General features: G+C 40.9%; 1 protein-coding gene across 3 annotated transcripts in view; it reads left to right on the top strand.

The window, feature by feature from the left end:
- The window catches only part of srgap1a (SLIT-ROBO Rho GTPase activating protein 1a), an 81,678-nt gene that overhangs the window by 53,838 nt on the left and 2,634 nt on the right, over positions 1 to 25,206 (top strand). Inside the window, exons 9-21 of one of the 3 annotated variants that reach the window (XM_007561326.2) lie at positions 195 to 392; positions 777 to 861; positions 2,905 to 2,932; positions 4,119 to 4,227; positions 6,292 to 6,352; positions 6,975 to 7,052; positions 7,459 to 7,593; positions 9,709 to 9,814; positions 9,951 to 10,175; positions 12,536 to 12,615; positions 17,682 to 17,862; positions 19,770 to 19,907; positions 24,723 to 25,083. In XM_007561326.2, coding sequence (XP_007561388.1) covers positions 195 to 392; positions 777 to 861; positions 2,905 to 2,932; positions 4,119 to 4,227; positions 6,292 to 6,352; positions 6,975 to 7,052; positions 7,459 to 7,593; positions 9,709 to 9,814; positions 9,951 to 10,175; positions 12,536 to 12,615; positions 17,682 to 17,862; positions 19,770 to 19,907; positions 24,723 to 25,083 — 1,785 coding nt within the window. Of the gene's footprint in view, positions 1 to 194; positions 393 to 776; positions 862 to 2,904; positions 2,933 to 4,118; positions 4,228 to 4,878; positions 4,913 to 6,291; positions 6,353 to 6,974; positions 7,053 to 7,458; positions 7,594 to 9,708; positions 9,815 to 9,950; positions 10,176 to 12,535; positions 12,616 to 17,681; positions 17,863 to 19,769; positions 19,908 to 24,722; positions 25,160 to 25,206 lie in introns of all 3 variants that reach the window. The other 2 variants (XM_007561328.2, XM_016676043.1) reach the window with 2 other exon arrangements.

Raw genomic sequence — 25,206 nt, 5'->3', positions numbered from 1 at the left:
TTTTTTAAAGATTGTACATCTTGTCAGAAAGCAGCTGAATTTTTTAGTGTCATGAGATGGAGAGTGTTTTGGAGAGAGTAGGAGTAAAGTGGGATGGGGGTATGGCGACATTGTGACGATGAAGAGGCGATATCGGGCTTTTAAGCTGGTTTCTTTTTTGTCCTTTGATCATAGCTTCCTCTTCTGATCGACAGGTGAAAAAGACATCAGAGGCCACTTTGACCACCATCCAGGACATGGTGACCATCGAAGACTACGATGTGTCCGAGTGCTTCCACCACAGCCGCTCCACAGAATCGGTCAAGTCCACCGTGTCCGAGACGTTCCTGAGCAAACCCAGCATCGCTAAGAGACGAGCCAACCAGCAGGAAACGGAGCAGTTCTACTTCATGGTGAGAGGCGGAAAGAAAACATGAATATTTGATGTGCGTCTCATTTTGAAAAGAAATTAAAATGCAGGTCAGAGATTTTATAACAAAATTTACCTCACGTCAAAGCTCTTACTTTCACTTGAATGTGCTTATTTTATTTTATTTTTTTCACCTAGAAATTGATTATATTTGGCAGAGGTCTTATTCTTCCTAAACATCTCTACATTGTGAAAGCAAACTGCTATCTTGGACTGGTTGGAAGATGGACATGTTCTGATAAAAGCTCTAAAAAGGCTTTTAGGATGTCCTTTGCCCTTGGCTGCCTTATCATTGATTGCTGTCTTGAGAGCTGGCTCTCCGGCTGGCACTCGGGGCGGCCGTGTAATTACTCTCGATTCTCCACAGAAATTCCGCGAGTTTCTGGAGGGCAGTAATCTCATCTCCAAACTGCAGGCCAAACACGACTTGCTGAAGAGGACACTCGGTGATGGTACGGTCAAAGTCCTTTTTTTGCCCTCCCCTGTGCTCATTCGCGCCCCGTTGTTGTGCTTCCTCCAGTCTTTTTTCAGACACACAAAATTTAGATCATTTCATTAGGCTTTTATTTGATAGACCAACAAAAGTGTGAAAGTTGAAGGAAAAAATGCATTGTGTTCATATATTCAGCCTCTTTTTCTGTGATACCCCCAAATAAAATCCACATAGTTCCATTTAAAAATAACCTAATTAGGACATAGTATCTAACCGTGTGTAATAAAATCTCAGTGCAAATACAGCTGATTAGCGAAGCTCTCATAGGTTTGTGAGAACCAAAGAAAAACAGGGGGGATACCTCAAGGTTGTAGTTGTGGGGAGATTTAAAGCAGCTTTAGTTTACAAAAGACTAAATCTCACAGAACAATTTCAAAACCATTATCTAAAAATGAATCTACCAAGACATGGCTGACCTCCTCCCTCATCAGAAGCAGCCAAGAAGTCTACAGTAACTCTAGAGGAGCTGCTGAAAGCCACGGCCCAGACAGGACAAAGCAAACCTGTAAGGAAGCTGCACAGGTCAGCTGAAGCCATAAAATGTCACCTTTTGGGCAAAATGTTGTGTGGGTAGAAGACTGATGCTGCATATAGCCCCTCCCACTGTGATGGTGGCAGCATCATGATGTGAGGCTGCTTCTTTTCAGCAGCAACATGGAAGCTAGTCAGTGTAGATGGTAACATGAATGGAGCTAAACACAAAACAATCCTAAAAAAAAAATAAAAAAATAAAAAAACCTGCCAGACTCTAACAGCAGCCTGTTAAAGTCTGACAGTTTTTTTTTTTCATTATAATGAGTTATAATGAAAAGGCTTTAGATCAAAGCATATCCATGTGTTAGACTGGCTCAGTCAAACTAAACCAAAATCCAACCAAAAGTTTTTGGCAAGACTTGAAAAGTGATTCTGCCTCAAATTTGACTCGACTTGAGCCATTTTTTCAAAGAACAATTGGGAGAAAAGTTTAAGTCTCTACATGCACAAGTGGGTGGAGGCGTAAACCAATTAGACTAAGTACAATAAAATGCTTAGTCAGAGGGACTGAAAGTAAATAATGGAGCCCGCACTTTTCAGATTTTTATCTTCCCCCTTCCACTTGACAATGATGCTGTACTTTTTGTTGATCTATTACATGAAATTCCCCTAAAATACACCAAACTTTAAGTTGTCATACTTTTAGATTTTTCTCTTGCAAACTCCTTTATTTTACTCCTCCCTCCCCCTATTCTTGAAGAACATCCTGATAGAAATCTGGGTTTTAGTCATTCAAGCCACAACTGAAAGGGATTTTTAATTTGCATTATCCGACTTACCGACTTTGCTCCCCACTTAAGACCGCCGTGTATTAGACGACCAGCCCTCACTGAGTCGGGCTCTCATTGTTCCCCTTTGGTGGGATCTCAGTCAGCAAGTGTCGGTGCTTGTGGTGACCTTCACTCCTGGTGGTCTCTGCAAAATCGCCCACTTAATGAGCACCAAAGCCGTGACTGAGCAACGAAGAGAATCGCCTGCTGTTTCTGACACATGCTACTTCATCATCCTGTTGTCACGGAGCTGAAGGACAGCATGAGTCACTCAAACGCAGCAGCAGGTTTGATGCTGCTCATAAAATTTAAGCATCTTCTGATCATTAATGTTAAAGTAGATGTTTTCCTTCTAATCTTATTTTATTAGTCCAGCCTTGTAGATCGTGTGGTCAAAAAATGTCCAAATGTCCGCATGCCCTGGCTCTTTAATCTGTTGAACTTGTAATGTGGCTTTTTGTGTCGACTGCGAGCTAGAGTGCGCACATGAGAGCATAAAAGCAAACGTGGTCCTGTGTTGAGGATTTATTTTAGCTGCTCAAGGGGCCAACGGTAGTAGACAGATGGCAGGCTTCAAACGCTTCACTAACCGTGTGCACATTTCACCGCCGGGACACCCGAGACAGGTCCTGGCATGTGCACCAACTCCAACTTTATACGTCTTCTCTGTTATTTTTTCGTCTCTCCTCTTGCTGCAGGCCATCGAGCTGACTACATGACCACAAGGTAAAACACACACACACACACACACATGCAAACACTGCCACATGCAAACACATCTGCTACTGTTCATGTTGAAAGTAGAGTGCAGGTGGAGTCTTCAGAACCAACGCTTTCAAAGCGCTTGTGAGGCATTTCACAGCTCCAGTGCAAGGATGATGAAATTCTGCAGTTCAATTCTCGATTGTTGGCAGTCATTTTAAAGCGATCATATTTAAAACGACAGCAGCAATGGTTAAATGGTCTCCCCTCAATGACCAGCTCTTCATGAGGGTCTTACAAACAGAAGCAGGTCGACAAGGAAACCTTTGCAGACAATTGTTGCCTTACTGCACTTAAAATCCCATTTTCAATCATGTAAGGCACAACTTACAGCACATTCCTCCCATTTTGGCTCTGGAATGTTGGATACAGGTAACATAATATTTTAAATTACTTTATTTGTTTGATCTGTTCATTTCAAATATTTATTTAGTTATTAGATTGTGGCATCCCCCCCCCTTAAAATCAAGTCCACCAGCCTCAGGTTCGAATCCTGCTACATTTTCTGCAGCTTGAAACTGGTGAAGAGAAATGTGTGGGGACGTTGTATTTTGACCAAAGCGTGGCACGAGGTGTCAGTAAGATCTTAAATGTGTCAGCAAGTGGACAGAACTTCCAGCTTAACATTCTTGTCCAAGAAAGCCTTTTATATGGCAACAACCATGAGAGCAAATAAAAAAATAAATAAAAAAAATCTTCAGATTTCATCTTTTGGTCTGACATTTAAGAGTTTTCCTGGCCCTTGCAGTTTTGCTGCTGTGAATAGGAAGCAGAGCTGAAAACGGGAGGACCTGGGATGCTACAGGTGGCGAGAAGCCAAACTCACACCAACACACACGTCCTCACAGCGCAGCAGAGGCTGTTCCCAGCAGAGTCTGTCATGAGATGGATGCTGACACATACGATGCTCCCAGCAGCTCTGACATTTCAGTGGCCTGAGATATCTTGCGGGGGAAAAAAGTGAATAGTTGTAAGAGGTTTTCATTAACCTGTCTGTCATGTGCAGTAAAAGGGATTTAAAGATTATTTAGCTTAAACTTCAAGGTTCCGAAGGACATGAAATGGTTTGAAGAAGCAGTACACCATGTGCAAGCCTTTTGATATGAACTGAGATGTTTGTTTATTCTAATGCATTCTTTGTATTCTACAGTAGACATCCCAATGGGCTGTACAAAACCCTCACAGGCCCCCGGCGGCCTAGACCCCGCTCTTGTTTCAATGTTAAGCTATTTAATGGAAATTTGGAGTCATTTATCAAGGTACAGATTTAACATCTGCTGGGTGGCTTTTGTTCTCCGCCTATTCTTTCCATTTCTTTATTTTCCACTCTGGCTTTCTGACCGTTTTGGTGGGCTCCCCCGAAGCATCTCGGCTTTGATTTATTGTTAACCAACAACAGATTTCTGCTAAGATGGATCCTGGAAGCCGTCAGCATGAGTCATTGAGCTCTGGCGCTCTGCCTCTGGGATGCAGGGTGGCATTGATAGATTTGAAGGGTCGCAGGAGGGAAGCAGCAGCAGTTGGTGGGCTAAATATTTGTGTCCGTCAGCTCCCCGGGCTTCCTGCTGAGCTGGCACGTCTGAGCCGCTCTGGCAGAGATTTTCTCCCCTCAGCCAGTGGAAACAGCAGGGTAAATGGCAGTCAGGGGGGGCAGATGCCAGGCCGATAAGGTGGGCTGCCTCTGTCCTCTAATCCCCTTGTTGCCTCTGGCTGGTGGGTCCATGCCCAACACTGCCTGGTCCTTTTCAGACCACAAAGTCTTTGTAGGTTTGATAACAGCGCAGGGTGGAGTGAAGGTGCTATTATGCTATAAGCTTAGGTGGGCAGCTGGTGCGGTTCTAACCTGGGTCTTTCTTTTTTTCTCTTTACTTCCTGGTTTCCTCTTTGCCTCTACTGATTCTCCTCTTTAGCCGCGGACGCAGGAACTCACATACTCGACATCAGGTAGACTCCGAAGCGGTTTCGGAAGCTTGTGCTTCTTTTGCCTTTGCTCATTCTTTTAGCATGATGGATATTTCATTATGTATTCTTCTAAATAAAACCTTTCGACAGACTGAGTTGAAGACTTTCTCCGACGAAAGATAATCTGACACACCCCCACATCGACATTTCGTCAGTGATTCCACTTTCACATGTCAAAAAAGGCATGCTGGTACAGAGCATGCCTCTGTATGCTCTGTACCAGCAGAGCATACAGAGCATACATATGCTCTGTATATGTATACAGAGTCAATCAGTCAACTGATGCACTGACTGATGTCAGTGCATCAACTCTACTGAAATTAGTGTAATCAATATTGGCATGGTTGTTCTGTTTGGACCCACTGTGTACCCCTGAGGGCTGTAAACAAATCCACTGTATGATTAAAAAGGATTCAGAGTCTGTGTCCATCATTGGATCACAAAATCAGAACGATAGGCCAGTCCACGACTACATCTATGAAACTGCTGGGTTTTGACTTTTAGTCCTTCTTTGCTGGCTGCCATATTGTGTAGGTCTTTAGATATGCTCTTTACACAACACATAGCACCTCAAAACATCCTTGCCATAGCTTTTAATGCAATACTTGGAATCCACCACATTCTCAAATTGTTTACAATTAAATTAAGTACAAGTACAAGAAACGTATCATCCAGTCAACATTTTCCTTCTTTAGCACCAATTAGCATTGAAAGAGAAGGAAAAGTATCCCTAATTTTAAGGTAAACATCTTATTTTACCTTGTAGTCAAGAAGATCAAAAATCTTAATTGTGAAAATTTCACGTCTAGAGTTTTACAAATTAAATGTAAATATATTTTCCATACTAATATTAAACATCTGAAATTATACCCGCCTTTCAAAAGCGCAGTCTGCATCTCTGTTTCCGTGACAATTGGCCATTTCTGAAAGTGGGCATGAATAAACAAATTGATGACATCAACTCAGTCTGTTTTAAGGTTCTCAGAAATCGGCTTTCCCTTTCTGCCCAAACTTTTCTGACCTTGTGTGTTGGCATGCTGACACAATGGTAGGACCTTCTACCCTTGTGTAGACCACTACCTGTTAGAGCCCTACCAATACCATGAGTCAACTGGAAGATGCATAAGAATAAGTAAAAAAAAAAAACTCTACGCTTTTATTTGGTTTTTGTCTGTTCATTTAATTAATTGAAATGTACAGATAATGCTAGACATCAGGTTGCCATATCTTTATTGATATGTATGTTGTTGCTACACATTGGTATGCCTCTAACATGTATTCATGTGACTTAAAGAACATGTGTACAGGATTTTTAGAAATTAAATAAAATCCTGATGATTTGTTTACTCTTTCTCCCGAAGGACTCTGGACAAGCCATCCCCAGAGTGGTTGAAAGTTGTATTCGCTACATAAATCTATATGGTGAGTCACTCATCTGATCTGCTATTGATTCTCTAATGCGCTGAATGACACTCAGCATTCGAGCAGATGATGTGGCTTTTTAAGATCCACTTCAAGTCACAGTTCTGGGAAAATACAGATTCACTCTTGTTTTCTGCAGCTGACACGTTTCCACTCGGCCTCCCAGATATACTGTGAAGCTTTCAGCTCAGGGGAGCTGTGAACAAGGGGCTAATATAAAAGTCTTTAATTAAGATTAGTACCAACTCTCAGAGTTTTGAGTTAAAGCTTTTGGAGATGCCTAGTTTGTGACAAAGGAACTGGAAAGGAGGCAAACGGCAAACTAATTTTGCTTTCTCTCGACTCTTGACCTCTCCCCTCATTAAATCCTAATCCCAGCTGGAAGACACTTCAGGAGAACATGATTGCAGTCTCCTCGACTCATTACTGTCTTTAATTAGCAAAGTGAAGGGGCTTAGCGAGGAGGTTGTGCTTTTTACGACCAGCTAAGAAAACCGTTTTAGTCGAGAGGGTTTTTTTGTGTGTGTGTGTGTGTGTGTGTGTCTGTGTTGTATGTTCATTAAAGTCGACTTAGAAACTAAGTCTGTTCTAACTTTGCCTTTTTATGTCTTTGGCTCTGAAGGCCTCCAGCATCAAGGGATCTTTCGTGTGTCTGGATCCCAGCTGGAGGTCAACGACATCAAGAACTCTTTTGAGAGAGGTGAACAACTTCAGCTACTGATTTATCATGAATTACTTTTTATCCATTTTCTTTGAATACATGTGATATTCTCTGATTATTAAAGCAGAATCCTAACTATATTTTTTTTCCATAAATCAATATTTGTCCACTTCCCTTTCTTATCTGTAATTAAAATTATCCCAAAACTTGTCCTCTGTGATCCGTATCAGGTGTGGCCAGCCACTGCAGTTAGACTCCAATTTTTTTAGACCGAACGCGTTGTTGAACTGCAGAGTCTGAATTTATGACACTCTAAATTTAACAGCCACTAAACAAAGCATTTGAACAAATATATTGCCCAAGTTGCCACACACAAATAATGCCAGGACTATATATTTGTGTTATGATGTGCTGCCCTGCTGATGTTTCTGTTATTGCGTTTTAGGAAACGACCCTCTAACAGATGATGAGGATAATCATGACATCAATTCGGTGGCTGGTGTTCTCAAGCTCTACTTCCGTGGTCTGGAGAACCCTCTTTTCCCCAAAGAGAGATTTAACGACTTGCTGTCATGCATCAGTAGGTTCACATTTTGTATCCGTATTGCTTCTGTGATTTTTTTTTATTTTATAAAAATATTATGGATATTGTGGATAGGAATTCCACAAGTTTTTCTCTTCCTTACCAGCTGTAAAAGATGATTTTCTCAGCATAAAAAACTGTTTTCAAATTGCATCTTAAATTATTAAGGGAACAAAACTGTCCTAAGCATCCTGACCTTATGTGGAAAAAGCTTCTCATTTGCGATATTTTTCCGTAACTAGAAAATTTTGATTTATCTTTAAACGAGTAGATTCATTTACTTTACTTCACATTGAGAAAAATATTACTATTTCTATGTTTTAAAGCAAAACAAATACTCCCAATGAAATAATATACATTTTATATAATATAATTTGTATCAAATGTATTTATTTATTTATTTTTATTTTCATACAAAGATATGAGCAAAATGAATTGAAAACCCCATTTTGCAGAATATTATACTTTTTTGCCATTTCACTTGGACTGAATTCATATAGCGCTTTTCTGCTAATATGAATAATGAACAAACAACCTTTAAACTATTCCCTGACTGTAGTCTTCATAGATAAGAAGCTTTTTTAATTCATAAATGAACTTTCCTGAAGTTAGCCTCATGCCACTTGTAGCTTGATAACTTTATCATTAAACACCCTCCATCATATTAAGGGCTATGGGCTGTGCTGGTTAGATTTCAACACCATTTCTGCTTTTGGTGCCAAGAAATGTGAGGTAAAAGTGTATTTAGCCGTCGTTGATACCCGTGGCTATGCCAGACATGAATATAATTTTAGAGTCACTCTGAGCGATATTATGCTTTACGTTGGTACGGCTTGTTTTTCATGCTTTACATGTGAGGAGCTTTGTTTCTCCCGAAGAACAATTGAATTCCCACAAAGTCATGTGCTCACGCTTGCTGTGGGGATTGTGTTGAGGGACAATCCTGTGCACTCTGTGTTTTCAAGCTTCTAAATCTTTTGAGTGTTTGTGTGGTGAAATGAAGATGATGAAGTGTAGGATGGTTTCCTGGTTCTGCCATCATGTAGTTATTCTGGATGAGTGATGGGGGATTCCCTGTTTACTCTCCAGTGATTACAGTCTGAACTACGGGCCCAACAGACTCTGTAGTAAAATAACTTTTTCCCATTTCGAGAGGCTCACTCCTCACGAGATTTTCCATTTACCTGCTCTGTTTTTTTTCATCACCAAATGCCGCTTGTGATGGATTTGTAATCTTCAGCCAGGATGTTTTGAGCAGAGGTACTCTGCTTGAGATGTATTTGTCCCAGTGACGAAGCCTACGTCGACGTAGACCTCTAAATATTAGCTTCTGTCGTCTGGAGAACCACACAGAGACCTAGTTAGGTATTCATGAAAAATGAAACGCATCACAAATATTCCAGAAGCCCAAATCCCAGATGACACAGAGAGGCTGGAGGATGACGCGGCTATTTTTAGCAAGCTGGCACAGCCTCAGCCTCTCCAAGTGAAACACGCAGGCTGCTTCAGGTGAAACAAATGATATGCCGATGGAAGACACAAGTGCCGGCTTTGTCTCGCATGTCTCAGAAGTGCTCTGGCAGAAAAAGTTTCAGTGTTTGGTCTTTAAATAAAGGTACGTTTGTAAAGTTTACTGCAGAGTCTTTCCTCCCTTTCTGGGTCGTTCTCAACCCTCAACTGTGCTGTTTTCATGTGGCGCAGGAGAAACGGTTTGTCATCCTGGCTGTCGTCAGTGAATAGTTTAAACTTCCTGCACTCCTTCCTTTTCCTGTGAAATATGAGGAGTTGGATGTCATTAACACAGAGGTGCCACATTTCAGATACACAGATGTAGACCTTAAAAAAAACACTCACGCTCCATGTTTCACAATGTTATCACGTTTGTTCATCCCCAGGGTATGTAACTTCTACTTTGTCAAATATATTTCAACGCAGTACTTTGACAGAACATTAAAACAATTATTGACCCCAAAGTAAACCCCACATGGAAAGGAATAACCTCGCCGAATCTGCCGTTGCAAGGGATGTGTAGGGATAAGCCCCCCCAGGTTCACTCCCTAGACTGAGATGAAGGTGTTTCATTAATTGTGTGTCTCTGTTTTTCTGTTTTAGGAATAGACAACTTGTATGAGAGAGCGTTATACATCCGAAAGATCCTCCTTACCATTCCCAGATTGGTTCTCATTGTGATGCGTTACCTCTTTGCCTTTCTCAACCAGTGAGTCTACACACTTAGTTAAATTAATCTTCAATCTCAAAGCTTGTCCTCTCTTTATCCAGGTTTGTTTGAAGTTTTTTGCTACAGGGACGTTTCTTTAGAAAGCATTTTTTTAACTCCTTGCGTCTCCTTCCAGTCTGTCCCAGTACAGCGATGAGAACATGATGGACCCGTACAACCTGGCCATATGTTTTGGTCCCACACTAATGCCGACTCCAGACACCCAAGACCAGGTCTCCTGCCAGGCTCATGTGAATGAGATCATCAAGACCATCATCATCCACCATGAGACCATCTTCCCTGATGCCAAAGAACTGGAGGGGCCCATCTACGAGAAGTGCATGGCCGGCGGCGACTACTGGTAGGGAACATAAAGAATGTCCTGTAGTACATTCTTATGTGTTAGCACCTCATTAAATTTTAAACTTTACAATGTGAAAACTTCAATTTGTTTTTCTGGGGTTTTACTTGATAAACAAACAAGTAGTAGGTAAAAGATATATGGTTTCCATGTATTTTTTTTTATTCAATTGAATCTTGAAAACTGTGGGATGAATCTATATCTAGCTCTCTTTACTCTGATGCTCCTAAATAGAAACCAGCTTAGCTATTTGCTCTTAAATGTCAACTAACTAGTAAATAGAGTACATCTGTAATTTAATGTTATTTAAAGTCAGTCTAAATCCTGCTGTTCAGAGATTGTTAGAGATCATTAAAAAACTAGCAGCACCATGAAGACCAAGGAACACAGCAGATGTTTGAGGAATTCAGTTAAAGCAGGTTAGCTTATAAAACAATCTACAAGGGTTTGAACATCTTACAGAGAACCATGATCAATCCATCATATGGAAATAAAAACAGAAAGGCACATCTACAGACCCTCCAAAGCAATGCCATTCGCCTAATCTGACAGACCAGGCAAGAAGAGCATTAATCAGAGGAGCTGTCAAAAGGCCTGTAGTTTCTCTGGAGGAGCTGCAGAACTCCACAGGTCAGGTTTAGGTTACTTTATGAACGTTAACAACACACTTTGTTGTGTGTAGCACTAGAAGAACCAATTGCTAGAATTTCTCCAAACAAATAAGCCTTGCTTGAACCCTATAACTAAGAAGGTTTTTTAAAAGTATGTTCAGCAGTACAACAGTTGCATCATCTAACCCTCTATTAGGACTGTCCAAAGCCTTTTTTGCTGTGCAGGTTCTAATACAACCAGAGCAACAATGACATGATTTTGATCAAACAATTGTCCTCTATTGAAATGGCGCAGTCCAACTCCAGACCTCACTTGTTGCTGTTTCTCTCCATCTAGTCTGGGTGAGCTTGAGCTTTCAAGCAAGAAAGAAAGGGGGGCGGGAAATGTCCATCTCCAGATGTGCAAAGCAGAGAAACATACTCCAAATTGCTTGCAGCTGTAATTGCACCAAAACGTGATTCTACATTGGATTGACCCAGTGGGGGGTTGAATACAAATGAACACCAACTTTTTCATTTCTGAGTTTTTTTTTGTTTGTTTTTTTTGCGAAAAATATTGAAAACCCTGCATAGTTTTGCTTCCATTTGATAATTATGCACTAATTTTGTTTTGGTCTATTAAATAAAACACGGAAAGGTTCAAGTAGAACAACGCTTTGGCAAAGCACTACATGCTCAGTATAATGGCAGATATTGAATGCACGGTTGCATCTCTGTTTTTAAATCCAAGTTAAAGTGTAACTACCAGGATTTCCTGTCGCAACCGTCTGTAGCTCGAGTCATGGCTTATGTATCATCAAAGGCAAAGGTGCAAAAACATCCCAGTGAAGTCACTGCATGCAGCTGCACTGAGGTTCCCAAAGGGGTCTGACAGGTAGTGGTGGTTTTCTCATTTCTGCTTTGTTATTGTTGACGGAGCACAGGCTTTGAGCCAAAGCACGAGAGGTCCGACTAAACACGTAGGTATGCTCGCAATACTTCAGCTGCCTGTGAGGTTCATACGAGTAATTATGCACACCAGCTAGCTGAGGCCGTAGAACATGACAAGGTAGCGCCTTCATCAACTGTGACTCCCCACGGACTTCTCTATAGACGAGACAGACCGAAGCAATCACTTAAATTGCTGGGGTAAAACAGCAATGATTAGTCCAAAATGGAGCACAAGCTGCAGTCAGACAGGTCACACTTGTTAGGGCTCCTTGCCAGACCCACATCTGTAAGCAGGGCTTATATCTGGTTTCTTTCTGTCTTTATCGGCCTCTGTTGAGGCTGACGGGGATTTATCCCTGACTAGAACTAATCACCCGTCTCAGAGCTGCCGTGTCCCACGGTAGTGCCTACCAAGCCCTTGGGAGATTTGTTGTCTTGGCAGCTTCACCGTCCTTTCTTGCTGGAGAGGAGGTGGAGGGGACTCTCAGTTCCTGGCAGAGGTAATCTGTGGAGAGAGGGGTGTGGGGCATCACTGCCAGCACTCACAGCCCTGTGCCAAAAGAAGAGCTTTTAAGAAAAGATCCAACCACCGACGGAGATTATGAGACTTTCAAAGAAATGTGATGATGATAGTTGCTGAAACGGCTTCTATGTTTAATTAACCATCGTTGTGCCTGGAAAGTCACTCTGGAAACTTTTGAGGGGGAAACATTAATTCGTAAAGATGTAGAATAACACAAGGAAAGATGTGTTTGGAGAAGAGCTTTGACCTCTGCGGTGGCTCATGGTTTGCATGTTGTTGTTTCTTTTTGCCCACAGTGAGAGTCCCTACAGCGAGCATGGGGCACTGGAAGAGGTGGACAATGAGGGAGGGACAGAGACGCACACCAGTGAGGACGGTGGGTGACAATAAAATCCATTATTTGTGCATAAGCAAAATAGTCTGCCAAAGTCTGTCTTTATATAGTGTTGTCTTCTTTAAAAATCATAATCCATTGAACACAGTAATTCCACTTGATGACTCTTATATTGTGCCACACAAATTTACATGAAAAAGAGAAAAGAGTATGATTTTAGCGAGCTGTATGTTCATATCCTTAGTCCAGATCTTTCCTCCCTGTTGTGGTATTTTCAGGGTTAACCTCAGCTCTCGTGAGCTCTTGCTGGTTAATCCTCCCTTTCAGGCCCGTTAAATACATTAACCTTGAATGGCCAGAGTACTGGGCTCAGAGTGATGGACAGCTATTTATATTGTAATTTTTCTGCTGCTTCTGTGGGACCACAGGACATCTCCACATTCCTACGTTATAAAACCCATAGTGGTCTGGATCCTCTTGACTCTTTGACGTTCCTTAAGGGTCTCTTTCAGGATAGATGCTAATTTGTCAAATGCATTGTGTGCAAAAACTGTCAGCTGTTCAAAATACACATTCTGTTTTTTTTGTGTTTTTTTTATAATTTTATTACATTTATTTCAAAAAGTCAAATGTGAAACGAGACCACAGTATGAAGGGTCTTGTTGGATTTTTTATGAAGTCTTTTACAGGTTATTCCACTCAACTGCAGAGCTATTCTAAGAACACAAGAACCTGAGAGATATTTAACCAGAAGAGATTTATTTAAGGAAACCATGCTGGAGCGTCTAAATGAAAAATAGAGCGAGTCTCTTCTTTCTCTGCACCAGAGAAAAAAGAATATTATCTTCATGGAGGACTTTGCATTTCTGCCTTTGCTTTTCAGATGTTTAACATGTAACTAGAAGCCAAGAACGAGGAAATGTAGAAAAAAAAACGGGACTTTGAGGAGAAAAAAACTGAACAAATCGCAAATCGCAGAAAGGAAAAGGCAGAGAAAAAGTTATACAACATACACACATCTTGATACCATCAATTTATGTTCAAAGTTCCCTAAAGACCTGAAAGTCCCTGCAGTGTTTACATTAATGTACAGCATTGATCCTACTCCTGTTTTTGCTAAGAAGGTCCTGAGTTATAGTTCATTAATTCCTTTGACTCCTTATCTGCAATCAATGGGAAACAGACCTCCTGAAGGTATGCTTTCTGTTTTTAACATGTTGAATTAAAGCCATCAGTCACAACGCTGACTGAACGTCTTTTCTTTCTCCTTTTAAAATTTGTAGATAAGGTGATGAGAATATTTTTCGAAACAATGAAAAATTGTCAGTGCACTTCAAAGAGCAAGTGAAACAGTTGTCACCGCTGCATTTCTGTGCAATTTTTAGAGGCGGACCATTTATTCACTGTACAGCATGTGGGTTGTTTTTATAGTTATACTCACTCTGCCAAGTGGATGAATAATTTCAGGCCTAACTGTATTAGAAGTTTACAATTGAATCAGTCATGGTCACAATATCTACGTTTCCAGTGTAGAAATTGCAAGGACTGCTTGGTATTTGGTAGGATATTAAATGTAATGTTAATTCTACATTCTAGTGCTCTATCTGGCTAAACAGATGGACTTTTATTCAATGACCTCATCTAATGTATATTTTAAGTGGCTGAGATAAAAAGCCTTGTAAAGAGCGGTTGGGAGAAATTAAAGTTTAGGTGTTTTTATTTTGTTGTACATAACGTATAATAAAAATATTCAAGAATAAATCCTTAAATAAAATAAAATATACATTGGACATTTATAACCAGCTTTAAATAAGTTCTTTGCACTCTAGCTGGACAGGTATGAGAGCTTTTGATGATCATCTTTGTGACATAATACCGTCCCACGTTACATCCTCCAAAATATCCTGCTGTATTTCTCTTTCTCAGAACAATATCTGCGGTAATGACTAGACTTTGTGACACTTTTTCTCAAACTTGACTGTCTAAAGGTTGTTGTACATTGAGAGTCAGCAGAGCAAAGTTTAATGTTAGCAATAAATCTGAGGCTGTGTTTCTTATCTGCGTGGAAAAACATTATTTGAACAAACCGTATCAGTTCAGTATATATTAAACTTTTTATATTATTTAAAATGATAATTAAAAAAAAGAATAGCAAACGTCTCTTGATATTTGTTATGGCATAAAATATAACACTTAATTTGATACACATAGAGCTTATACCCAGTACATTAATAAATGTTTTTTTTTTCTGTTGAGCTTTTTTGTTATTTCCTTTAAGGCCTTTAAGCTTCAGGTCTCAAAGTTTTAAACATTTAACTTTCCCTTCTGATATGCATTATCAAACTACAAAAACAAAGATGAGGGATTGAGGAGGTTTACCGGGAGGATTTTTGTAAAGCGTAGCCAAACTTGGGCTTCACATAATCTGGTGGCACAACAAGGACCAACGCCAGCTGCCAATTTTTTTCTTGAACCTTAGTTTCCTGAACTCTCATTTACCTTGGCTGATTTCCACCATGAAGTCTAGAACAACTATTCTGACCATACCCTATAACTTATATAGTGTCACTACAAATATTAACATAAATAAATGTTGCAACTTAAAGGTTTGTCCCTTTTTTTCCTAAATTAAAAAATTAAATTAAAGTCTCTACATATAACTTTATGGCCATTTTCTTGAGATTGCCTCTTTCTCTCATTAACTTGGATTCCCTCCGGTAGATTTTTTTTACCGGGTCAGTCAACAAACAAACAGTAAAGTTATTAACAATGACGTCAATTTTCTGCACGGTTTTAGAATTGTAGTCTGCCTGTAGTTTTAGCGGAGATGGTGTACAAAGCCGTTTGGTCCAAATAGTGATTTAACATTACCAGACGCCTCACTTGGCTCAGCATTTCTCTTTTCACAGTTTGCAACACAGGAAATTTCTGGTAAGCTTTATAGCCTCGTACGTCATGGGTAAAGATTAGCGATTGGGTAAAATTTAAAACCTCATCAGAGTCCACGCCTCCAGGAAGCAATCATTGCTCAATAGACAAGAGTCCAGATCCTCTGTATGAAGCAAAGCGTAGAACTGGTTGCTATAATTTCAATACAGACCAAAATCTCTGGTTTTTTACCAGATTACTAATTAACCCAACAAACTTTAAAACTACAACATTAAGATTGTTGGTTTTACACTAAAAATGATGAACACAAGCTTTAAAATAAACAAACTAAATTGCTGCCTGTGTGGCAAACGATTAACCCGATGTGACAAAGTGTAAATGTTTCATGTGACATGACTTTCACCAAGGGAATTTTTCAGAATGACACCTCTGGGTCGCCGTCATTGCATCGATGTTCTATTTGCCGGTAAAAATCATTGCAAGGTCAGGGATGAACTAACTGGCACATTGATTATACATCACTTTGCAGAAATACATTAGGATGTCCTTGTTGTCTGCTGCCCCCACAGGCTTACAGTTCAGATTGGATTACATGTGTTAATGAAAATTTATGTTTCTGAACAGAGCAGATCATCCTTTTTTTTTTTTCTCATGAAGTGAGGTTAAGTTTTCCACCTCGTCATCTTTCCCACTTCTCTGTTTACAGCAGGATGCCACTACACAGAACTACTAAGGGTTCAAAATTTTTTTTTTTTTATGTATTATGAATATATTTGAACCTTGTTCCGTTCATAAACGCATCTCACTTACAGCTTGTGCTGCCCTGTTTCTATCATACGAACAATGCAGCAGAGCAAGACGCAGAGACAGCGCTCCACTGGTTTGTGGAAGATATCTGACAATCCTCCGACCGTCAACAGTCTCAGCTGTGTGGATATTTATCTAAAGAGAAGAGAATTCAGCGTCAGTGAAAGGGCCCCTGACCACACTGACAATTGAGTTTTCCACTTTGAGTTTCAGCCACGTCACTGCAGCGCAAAAAAATAAATAAATAAATAAATAAATCTTGCATTAATATTTGTGCATCAGATTAGGATGGAAGTGAACACTGAAAGGAGTGACACATGAGGAGTGTGGCGGAGAGGGGAAGTCTCTTTGTGGATCATGCCGCCTGCTGTCAGCTTTATTAACAGCTTTGTCCGCTGTGGTGCAGCCCAATTAATTCAGACAGTAAATTCTGACTTGTCACTTTTTACTGGAGCCACATCACGTCCGTCTTGTCAATACTGGCAATCCGCTCGTGCAAGGACGGTGTGGAAGTTAAAGGTTAAAAGGAAAGAAGCTGAATTTTAACAAGTGAGATTGAAAAGGGGAAAAGCCACTGTCATATTTTACATTTTTCACCCAGAAGCTAATCTGGAAATTCCACTCAAGTGTGTAGAAAAAGACATATCATAATGGCATCTTACAAGTGAGTCAAGTTTAAGCCATTTACTCTGTTCTCTTTCTCCCAGTGTATATATAGATGGAATCTGTGTTAGGTTGAGGCTTTTTCTTTCCAGGGACCCCCTGTCTGACATGAAGTGAGAGAGTGCTGCGAGGAGAGCAGAGGTAGGAGTGCGGGAGAAATAAAGTTGCTATTTTTAGATGCGTGTTGCCGGAGTGCTTGCATAGGGGCTCAGAGGAGGGAACCTTTGAATACAAAACACTACTGAAGACACTAACGTTAGAGCTTAACGTTAAGAGTTTGCAGGTGAAGTCTAAGATGGTAACAAATGTAGTGGTTAGTACTGTCCAGAAATAAATCTTTTATTTTATTCAGCTGAACCAGAGCTGTGCTTCTGCAGTAAATGAGCAGTTATGAACCTGGTTTAATGACCCATCCTGTGTCTGACATGCCCCTTAGTCATATAGATCTCCACACAAAACTTTCTATATATATCCTGCTAAAGTGCCTCTGGGTCTTTTGGTGTTGTGGTCCAGTGGAGTTGGGTTACTATTGACTACAGCTGAAATAACCAACCAGATCAGCACACTTGAACACAGTGTGCTAGAACTGTGTATTAGCATTTAACCAAATGTACTTTGAATTTTGTTGTCTGCAGCAAAACACACGTATCAATCTCTGCAAATGTCCACACAGAGGATTTTGGCCATCTCTCCAAGATGTATGCCACGTTTGAGATGCCTGACCCGTGTAATCCTCTTCCTGTTGACAGAGGGCGAGCCGATTGAGGCCATTGCCAAGTTCGACTACGTTGGGCGCTCCTCTCGGGAGTTATCCTTCAAGAAGGGCGCCTCTCTGCTGCTTTACCAACGAGCGTCTGAAGACTGGTGGGAGGGACGACACAACGGGATTGACGGCCTGGTACCACACCAGTACATCGTAGTTCAGGATATGTAAGTGACTTAAATCAACTTATTTAGGATGATTGTATGAAATGTGTGCACACATACACTCACCAGAACGCCTGTTGTATTACTAGTTATGAAACTATTCCTTAAATGACCACTTGTTGCAACTAAGGTATGTGAAATATCTTTTCTGAATGGACAACAGGTCAAATATTGAAGCAGGTGGGCTGCAGGAGCAAAAGACCACACCTGGATACCTATTCTGAAAGCTGAGAACAGGAAACTGAGTCAACAGTTTGCATAGGCTAACAAAAGTAGACAATTACAAATTGGAAAAGCATTGACTGATTCTCTACATCAGTTGTTTGGCTGTAGGGTCAGAATTTGGCATAAACAACATGAAAGCGTGGACCCATCCTGCCTTGTCTCAACAATTCAGCTTGTCATTGGTGATGTAACAGTTGGGCCTGTTGTTGCTGACCATTCCCTTTTCCTTATGTTCTGTTCCCATCTTCTACTGCAGCAGGGTAATGCAACATCACAAATCATCTATATTAATAAGCTGACTGAACACCACTGTTTAAACTCACTAGCTATTGCATGTGATTGTAGGTTAAAAAAAACAAAAAACCCTGTTCATTAAATTTGCAACATAGTAGCCAACAGTTATTGCATTCCAAATATCCCTTTGCAATATTAATATTACAATATGGTGATATATCTATGATATATCATGCGGTCCTGAAAAACTTTTGGTGTTTCAACACATTAGTACACGCATTTGAATTTTAAACATCTATTGTAAATATAACAATTCATAGTGTTTAGTGTATTTCTATTTCTGCTGTTGGAGCAACTGTATATCTCATGCTAGAGGGGAATGAATCTACTACTGTGGGTTAAATACCGCACTTGTCCCTGTTGACTTTGCTCCTTGAGCGATCCCGAGCCATCAGTTACTGAAGGGTCACGCGCAGAGGACCTCCAGCCTCATTTGTCTTGCCCGCTGCTCTCATAGCCGCTCAGCTGTGGAGTGTTCTCCATCTCCAGGGCTCTTTACCAGCCCTGCCGTCACTGTGTCAAACTCCCAGCACTAACAAGCATACACTCTTCCTCTGCAAGTGTTGGCGCCTAATGGACCGGATTCAATGTCTCGTTAGGACTGGAACAAAATCACTGCAATCACTTAGTGGCTGGTCGACAAAATGGCCATTTAATATTTCTTCTTGCTGCTTCCTCTTCTCTTCCTTGCCCTGGTACAATCCCGTCCACATGAATCTTATCAATAATTCACAAGCAGGGACACTGCGGATGGGGTGTCTTCTTACTTGATGAATACAAAGGGAAATTTGGAGCTGTACAAGTTGACCTAAAATGTAGTAACAACCTGAGCTCTTAAGAAGTGTGTGAAAGCATTTATAGTCACTTCTTCTGCAAATTAGCGACTGCTTAACACATCTTTTTATAACGTCTTCATTTCTACCTGTAAGGGTCATTAAAGCATTTATTCACTTGTTCTTTGGGCGACTGTCTGATGCACATCATAAGAGGCAGCAGTGCAGCTCAGTAGGTCTGATTATTGCCACCTGACAGGCACCAACTGTATCTATTATCCAGGCTCATACCTCACTGAATCCCATCCAGCTGTGCTTGTACGTATGTGTGTGTGAGTAGATGTCAGCATTGCAGAGCATCACCAGAATACTGAAAGGCTAAGCACCATGACTCATCTGACTCTCAGGACCTTGAACGCAGCGGAGGGATGCTGACTCGCAGGAAAAACGATATCAAACGCTGTTATTGAGGAACTGCAAATTCGAAAGACCGACTGATTTGCTGATTTTATCCCCCCCACACACACACACCTCCCCTGAGCTACTCCTTTTTGGGTCTGTCTGTCACTTCTTTCTGCTTTTTCCATGTCTCAACGTCATAATGTCTCTGCTTCTCAGTGACGACAACTTCTCTGACAGCCTGAGTCAGAAGGCTGACAGCGAGGCCAGCAGTGGCCATGCAGGAGAAGATAAATGTTCAGGAAAGGACATCAGCTCACCCACCGATACCAGGATCTCTGAGGCCTACATCGCCAGGTACGCTGTTGGGGTAGACTTTAAACGTTTGCCACAAATAAAAACCACATCAGTGCAAATTGTAAAATCAACCAAATTTTCTTCAGAGGTAGTATATCACCTACAGTTTTCCGTGACTTATGTTCTGTGTATGGTAACGGCAAATATGTTTGAGTCTTATGTGAAAATGCTGTATGGATTTCAGAAAACATTTGCTACTACCACCAAAGGTGATTCCCAGACTGACAGATTTTAATCCCAGTCCTACCAGTTAGATTCAAGGTGAGGTGAAGACTCTAGCAACACTTGAAACAAGTTTATTTGGTCTGCAAATGGGCGTTATTAGCAGACCAACACGTTTTGGCTTGTTGCCTTAATCGAGATCGTTACAAATCACCTAACAGTTTGTCTTTTATTTAGTCATACCAGACACTTTATTCACCTCTGGTACCATCTTCATTCCTACACTAGAGGGAAGAATTAAGAAAAAATAATCCAATCACTTAGGAGACAGAAACCAAGAAGCAGTTCTGCGATACAAGTAAAATATGACATTTACCCTCTTAGCAAGTGTTCAATATGCACACCAACCAGTGTGGAATAATTTGAACAGTGACTTGTACAGATTAGTTACATTTCATTGTCATCCTCAGTTTGCTCCAGCTTTTGCTTCCGCATCTTCATTGGGTCATGGAGTCAGACGTGTAAACCTGAACAGCTTGCAGATCAGATGCAGCTAAAAGGCTTTAGCGTCTTAGCTGAAATGTGTCAAAAGTCGCTCATTCGCTTTAGTTTATTAATGCAAGCTAATCGACTTGATTCTTGTGCCTCTTGTGATCTCATCAACTTAAATACACGCAAAGCAGATTAAGTATATATTTTTATTTTATTCAGTTTCAAAATTCATTGTGTATTTTGTAAAATCCTTCAGTGAGAATCCATGCTTCATTAGTCAGCTGTGATCTTTATTGTCAGCGTACAGTTGGTAAAAATATGGCAGAAAAATATCTTTAAAGTATAACGCTGCTTACTGGGCCCACAGTTTCACACATAAGTGTGACTAAAATTTGTAATTAAAAATAAAAAAAGATACACCAACCAAGAGTCTGTCAACAAATGTTTATATCTTATTGGATTAGAAAGTGTTGGCGAGAATGCACCTGATCCTCCTTGTGTCATTGCTTATCCACATCTGACCTCCCTAAGCCTAATCACAGTGAACTCAACTTGACCCATGGCTTTTTTCCTAACCAACCCTGTCCAGACGGTTCCTCTTAGATTGCAGGAGTAATTGCAAATCATTTCATTCATTCACCCAGAGGAATCTCCCCCAAAAGTGAAAATGACACGTGCACATATCCAATCACACCTCAAGTCTCTTTTTGGCTGTGTTTCCTGGTCGGTTGCCAGCGTTTAGTCTTCCTTTCTCTTCCCCCCCGTTTGGTGCGTATCTGCGGCTGGATTCAGTGACCTTGAAGTGTCTGACTAGTTCCTGCTTTTTCCGAATACATGAACAACTGCTATTTTATTCTCAGCTGTACTCACTCCCTCTTCCTCACTGTTGAAATGTTGATGATTCATGCTGCCAATATTTGCAGCCCTGCAGCTGCTGGTGTGCAGTTAAAGGATATAACGGAATAAGTCATCCTTTTAGCTTCAGTGTTCCTGTCTATGGTCTGGTCTGCAACACCCTTCCTGTCACTTTGGTGATAGCCATATCTTTCCATTCCTCTTGTCACCCCCCTTCCTCGCTTTCCAGTAAGTCCTTAAATTTTGAATTCATTTAGAGAATTTCCTTTCCCAACAGCTCACCTCTCTGATGGACCTCTCAAAGGTCCTATTGATGGAGAAGAGGTCAAAATTATGTGACCAGAGCGATCTGTCAGTTTATCGATTTGATGAAAGACTTGTAGATTGTTTTGTGATCTTAATCTCTTTACTACCAAAAGCAACAATGGGCAGTATGTGAGCTGTCAGTTTGAAGACAGCTTGTAAAATAAGTGTACACTTTGTCCCAGTAGAAGACTATTTATATGAATGTCCACTGCTCCACCTGCTGTTTCTGACTTGTTCCTACACTTGTTTACTCTAAAAAGAATCCTTACTGCAGTCAGAAAAAAGATGGGCCACGAAAGCCATATTAATTTGGCACTTTTAATGGTTTATTTAAACAGTTTTTTATAACATTGATTGTCTTCAATAATGATTGGACGCGGTGGTTTTGATTTATTGCAAATGTTATTTCATTAAAGCACCGATTTTTGTATAATTGCAAGTTGCAGGGGAAAAAAAGATGCTCTTTGTTGCAATAAACGTTCAGAGAAATTCTTGATGGATTTTACCTTCTTATTTGAAATGGGAGGGGTAATTTTAATTGGTTCTTTTTTGGCATGAATCCTGCTTTTAAGCATAGTCCATACATTTCCAAAAGGTTTGACATCGGGGACATTTCAGAAGCTTTGTTAAGCTCCTTTATCCACTCCAGAACCCTTTTTCTGATTTTTGTTCTGTTGAAACACCCAACTATGTCCATTTCACTGAAATGCTCCCCTCGAGATGATGGTAAATCGGTTATATTGTTCAACAACAACCCAGAATCCACTAAAGGCTAAAATCTAGCATGGACTGCAAACTGCTGGTTTGTCAGTATCACTGTTCACTGTGGAAGCCAGTTTAGGGCAATAGCGAGCACTGACCAAGAAAGAAGTTCGTGCTCCAAAATTGACACTTCATAGCCTGACTGAAATTTCCAGATACCAACTGAGAGAAGCCAAAAGCTTTCTGGCGAAATGATTAGTCGAGAACAGATGGAGCTATCTGGTAATAATGGGAAGAAGTATGTTAGTAAGAGTCAGAGGGAAACTTTCAAGCCTAAGTAGAATCTAGCAGCTATAAATCATGTCAGTATGCGCAGGGTTTGTACAGGTGTTTTGTTTCTGAAATGGCCTTGCCCTCAACCTTGTTGTAAATGTGTGGACTATGTTAAAAGCAGCATGTGTGCCAAGACACCAAGCAAATTAATATGACTACCATATTTTAGATCAGAAGCTTTTTGGTAAAGTGTGGGTTCTCTGCACAGTTTGCAGAGGGACATTTTTTTTTTTTTTTCAAATGTTAGCTGGGGTATGCAGCCTTTTTGGTTTGGAGGGGATCCACACAGGTTTTATTTGAACCCTAAAAAAAAAAAGAAGTGTTTCAAATAAATTATAAAAATCTCAAAATTAAGTGGAAATACATTCTGATATATGTGCAAACTACATCTCTTCTTGATTTGACATAAGATTTCTCAAATCATGTCTAGAAATTATGCAATTTTGCAAACCTATTTGCTTTTTTTTTTGCTTTCCAGAGTTCAAATCTTCCTTCTCAAAACCCTGGTGTCCTTTACTTCCATCCTTATTATTGCTTCTTGTGTAGCAGAGTTGATAGGTATTTTTCTTGAACCTTCATAAAAGAACCACAGACAACGTATATGAATTTTATGGCCAAGCTTTTGCAAAAGGAGAAAACTCAGCAAACTGCTCCTCCAAGCCGTTCACTGAGCGTTCTAAAGACCCTTGGTTACAGCTTGTCTTTTATTATCAAGCAAAAAGAGGGAGGACAGGTAAGGAAGACGGCAGAGACAAAATATTACTGCACACAGGCAGTTTCTAAAATAGGGAGTATTCCGGTTGATAAGGAGGCACCTGTGGAAACATAATTTAAGGTCTGGGAAACACACAGTTAACTTTCACATGAAGGTAAACAAGCAGATGGGGCCTCCAGGTCAGTTTATGCACACAGAAGGAAGAGAACACTTTAATAATAAAGACTGAATGTTGATTAACTATTGATTAACATTAGACTGAATATGAACTAAAGTAATAACAAAATGATAATACCAAAAAATCTCTAACAAGAGTGATGAAGCTGCTTCTAAATCCTAATGATTATGGCTCAGACAGCGCTCGTTAGGCAGATGTAAACCCTCAAATTGAAGCTATTTGTCTTGGAGAAGTGATTAGCGGCTGAGTAATTCACCTCCTGTTCACCACGGGGGACAAATTAAAATTATTGATCCTACATACGCCAGTTTCCAGATATCATTGATCTAATATTTTCATTCGTGGCCTTTTCAGGGAATACAGTACTAACTGCTAAAGTCTGTATGATAATATTAACAGTTTTAAAATAGGAACGTAGTTTCAGTTTTTAATGTCTCCTGCAGTTGCATCAAATTAAACATAACGGCTACTACTGAATATTTCTCTGTTGCAGGTTGTTAAAAAATGGCGAGCTAACTTCAACACTCGGTTGAATGTGTTGCAATTTCTGCCTTTTATGAGGCATTTCAAACGTCTCCAGGGAGAAGATGTAAAATTGTTGCCACCTCATGCATTGGAGCGGGAGTGAAAAGGAACATGCCCAGCTCTCTGTATTACAAATACAAGCCTGTTGGAATAAGTGTTGTTTAGAGTAAGCTGGTCCAGGTTCAGACAGAGGACAGACGTACTGCTTCAGCAGCTGCAGCTTCTTCCACGGAGCGTGTTTTAGTGCTCTGATGAACCCCAGACGTCGCTCCTCTGGCTAACATCCAGACCCGCTCTGCCCCCTTGGTAAAACAACTTTAATAGAGAACAGAGGGGAGTACTACAAAGTGAGATTAATGGGTCAGAGAGATTCCCTAAACCTTAAGCAAAACATTTAAATGTTTCAAGGCGAGGTCACTGGATGAAGTGACAGATGGGATGAATTTAAAGTTTTTATTTTGACAATGTCACATTTAATGTCAAACAAAACGCCACAATTAAACATGTCGATTTGTTTCCTTTCCGTCTCACGCTTCTACCCACGTAGGCATAGAAAAAGGTCGGACCCACCAACTCGCCGGCCCCCGGCCCGCCCCAGCAACGTCCACTGCATGCTGCATTCGTCCCAGCAGGGCCACGGAGGGACCCCGGAGATGGGCTCCCCGGTTCTGGGCCACTTCAGCCCACGGGACATGCTGAGAAGCCACAACCACATGCCGATGGACAGCCCAGAGCGGCGGCGGCGCACCGGCCACGGCAGCCTGACCAACATCAGCCGCCACGAGTCCCTGAAGAAGATGGAGAGCCCGCCGATCCGTCGTTCCACCTCTTCAGGCCAGTACACGGGCTTTACTGACAGCCATCACCACCACAGCGGCAAGCCCCTGGACCCGGAGACCATCGCACAGGTCAGCGCGGGACGAGCGGCGACCAGACCGCAGCTCCCTCCACCATCAAAGCCCTGCCCCGCCCTGTAAAAACATAGTCAGTCCCTGTCTTCTGCTTCCTCTGGCTGCTTCTGTGTCTGTGTG

This window comes from Poecilia formosa, unplaced genomic scaffold (assembly GCF_000485575.1).
Source record: "Poecilia formosa unplaced genomic scaffold, Poecilia_formosa-5.1.2 Scaffold125, whole genome shotgun sequence".
NCBI lineage: Eukaryota > Metazoa > Chordata > Actinopteri > Cyprinodontiformes > Poeciliidae > Poecilia > Poecilia formosa.
Note: the sequence above shows the minus strand (reverse complement) of the source record. Positions and strands in the feature narration are given on the sequence as shown.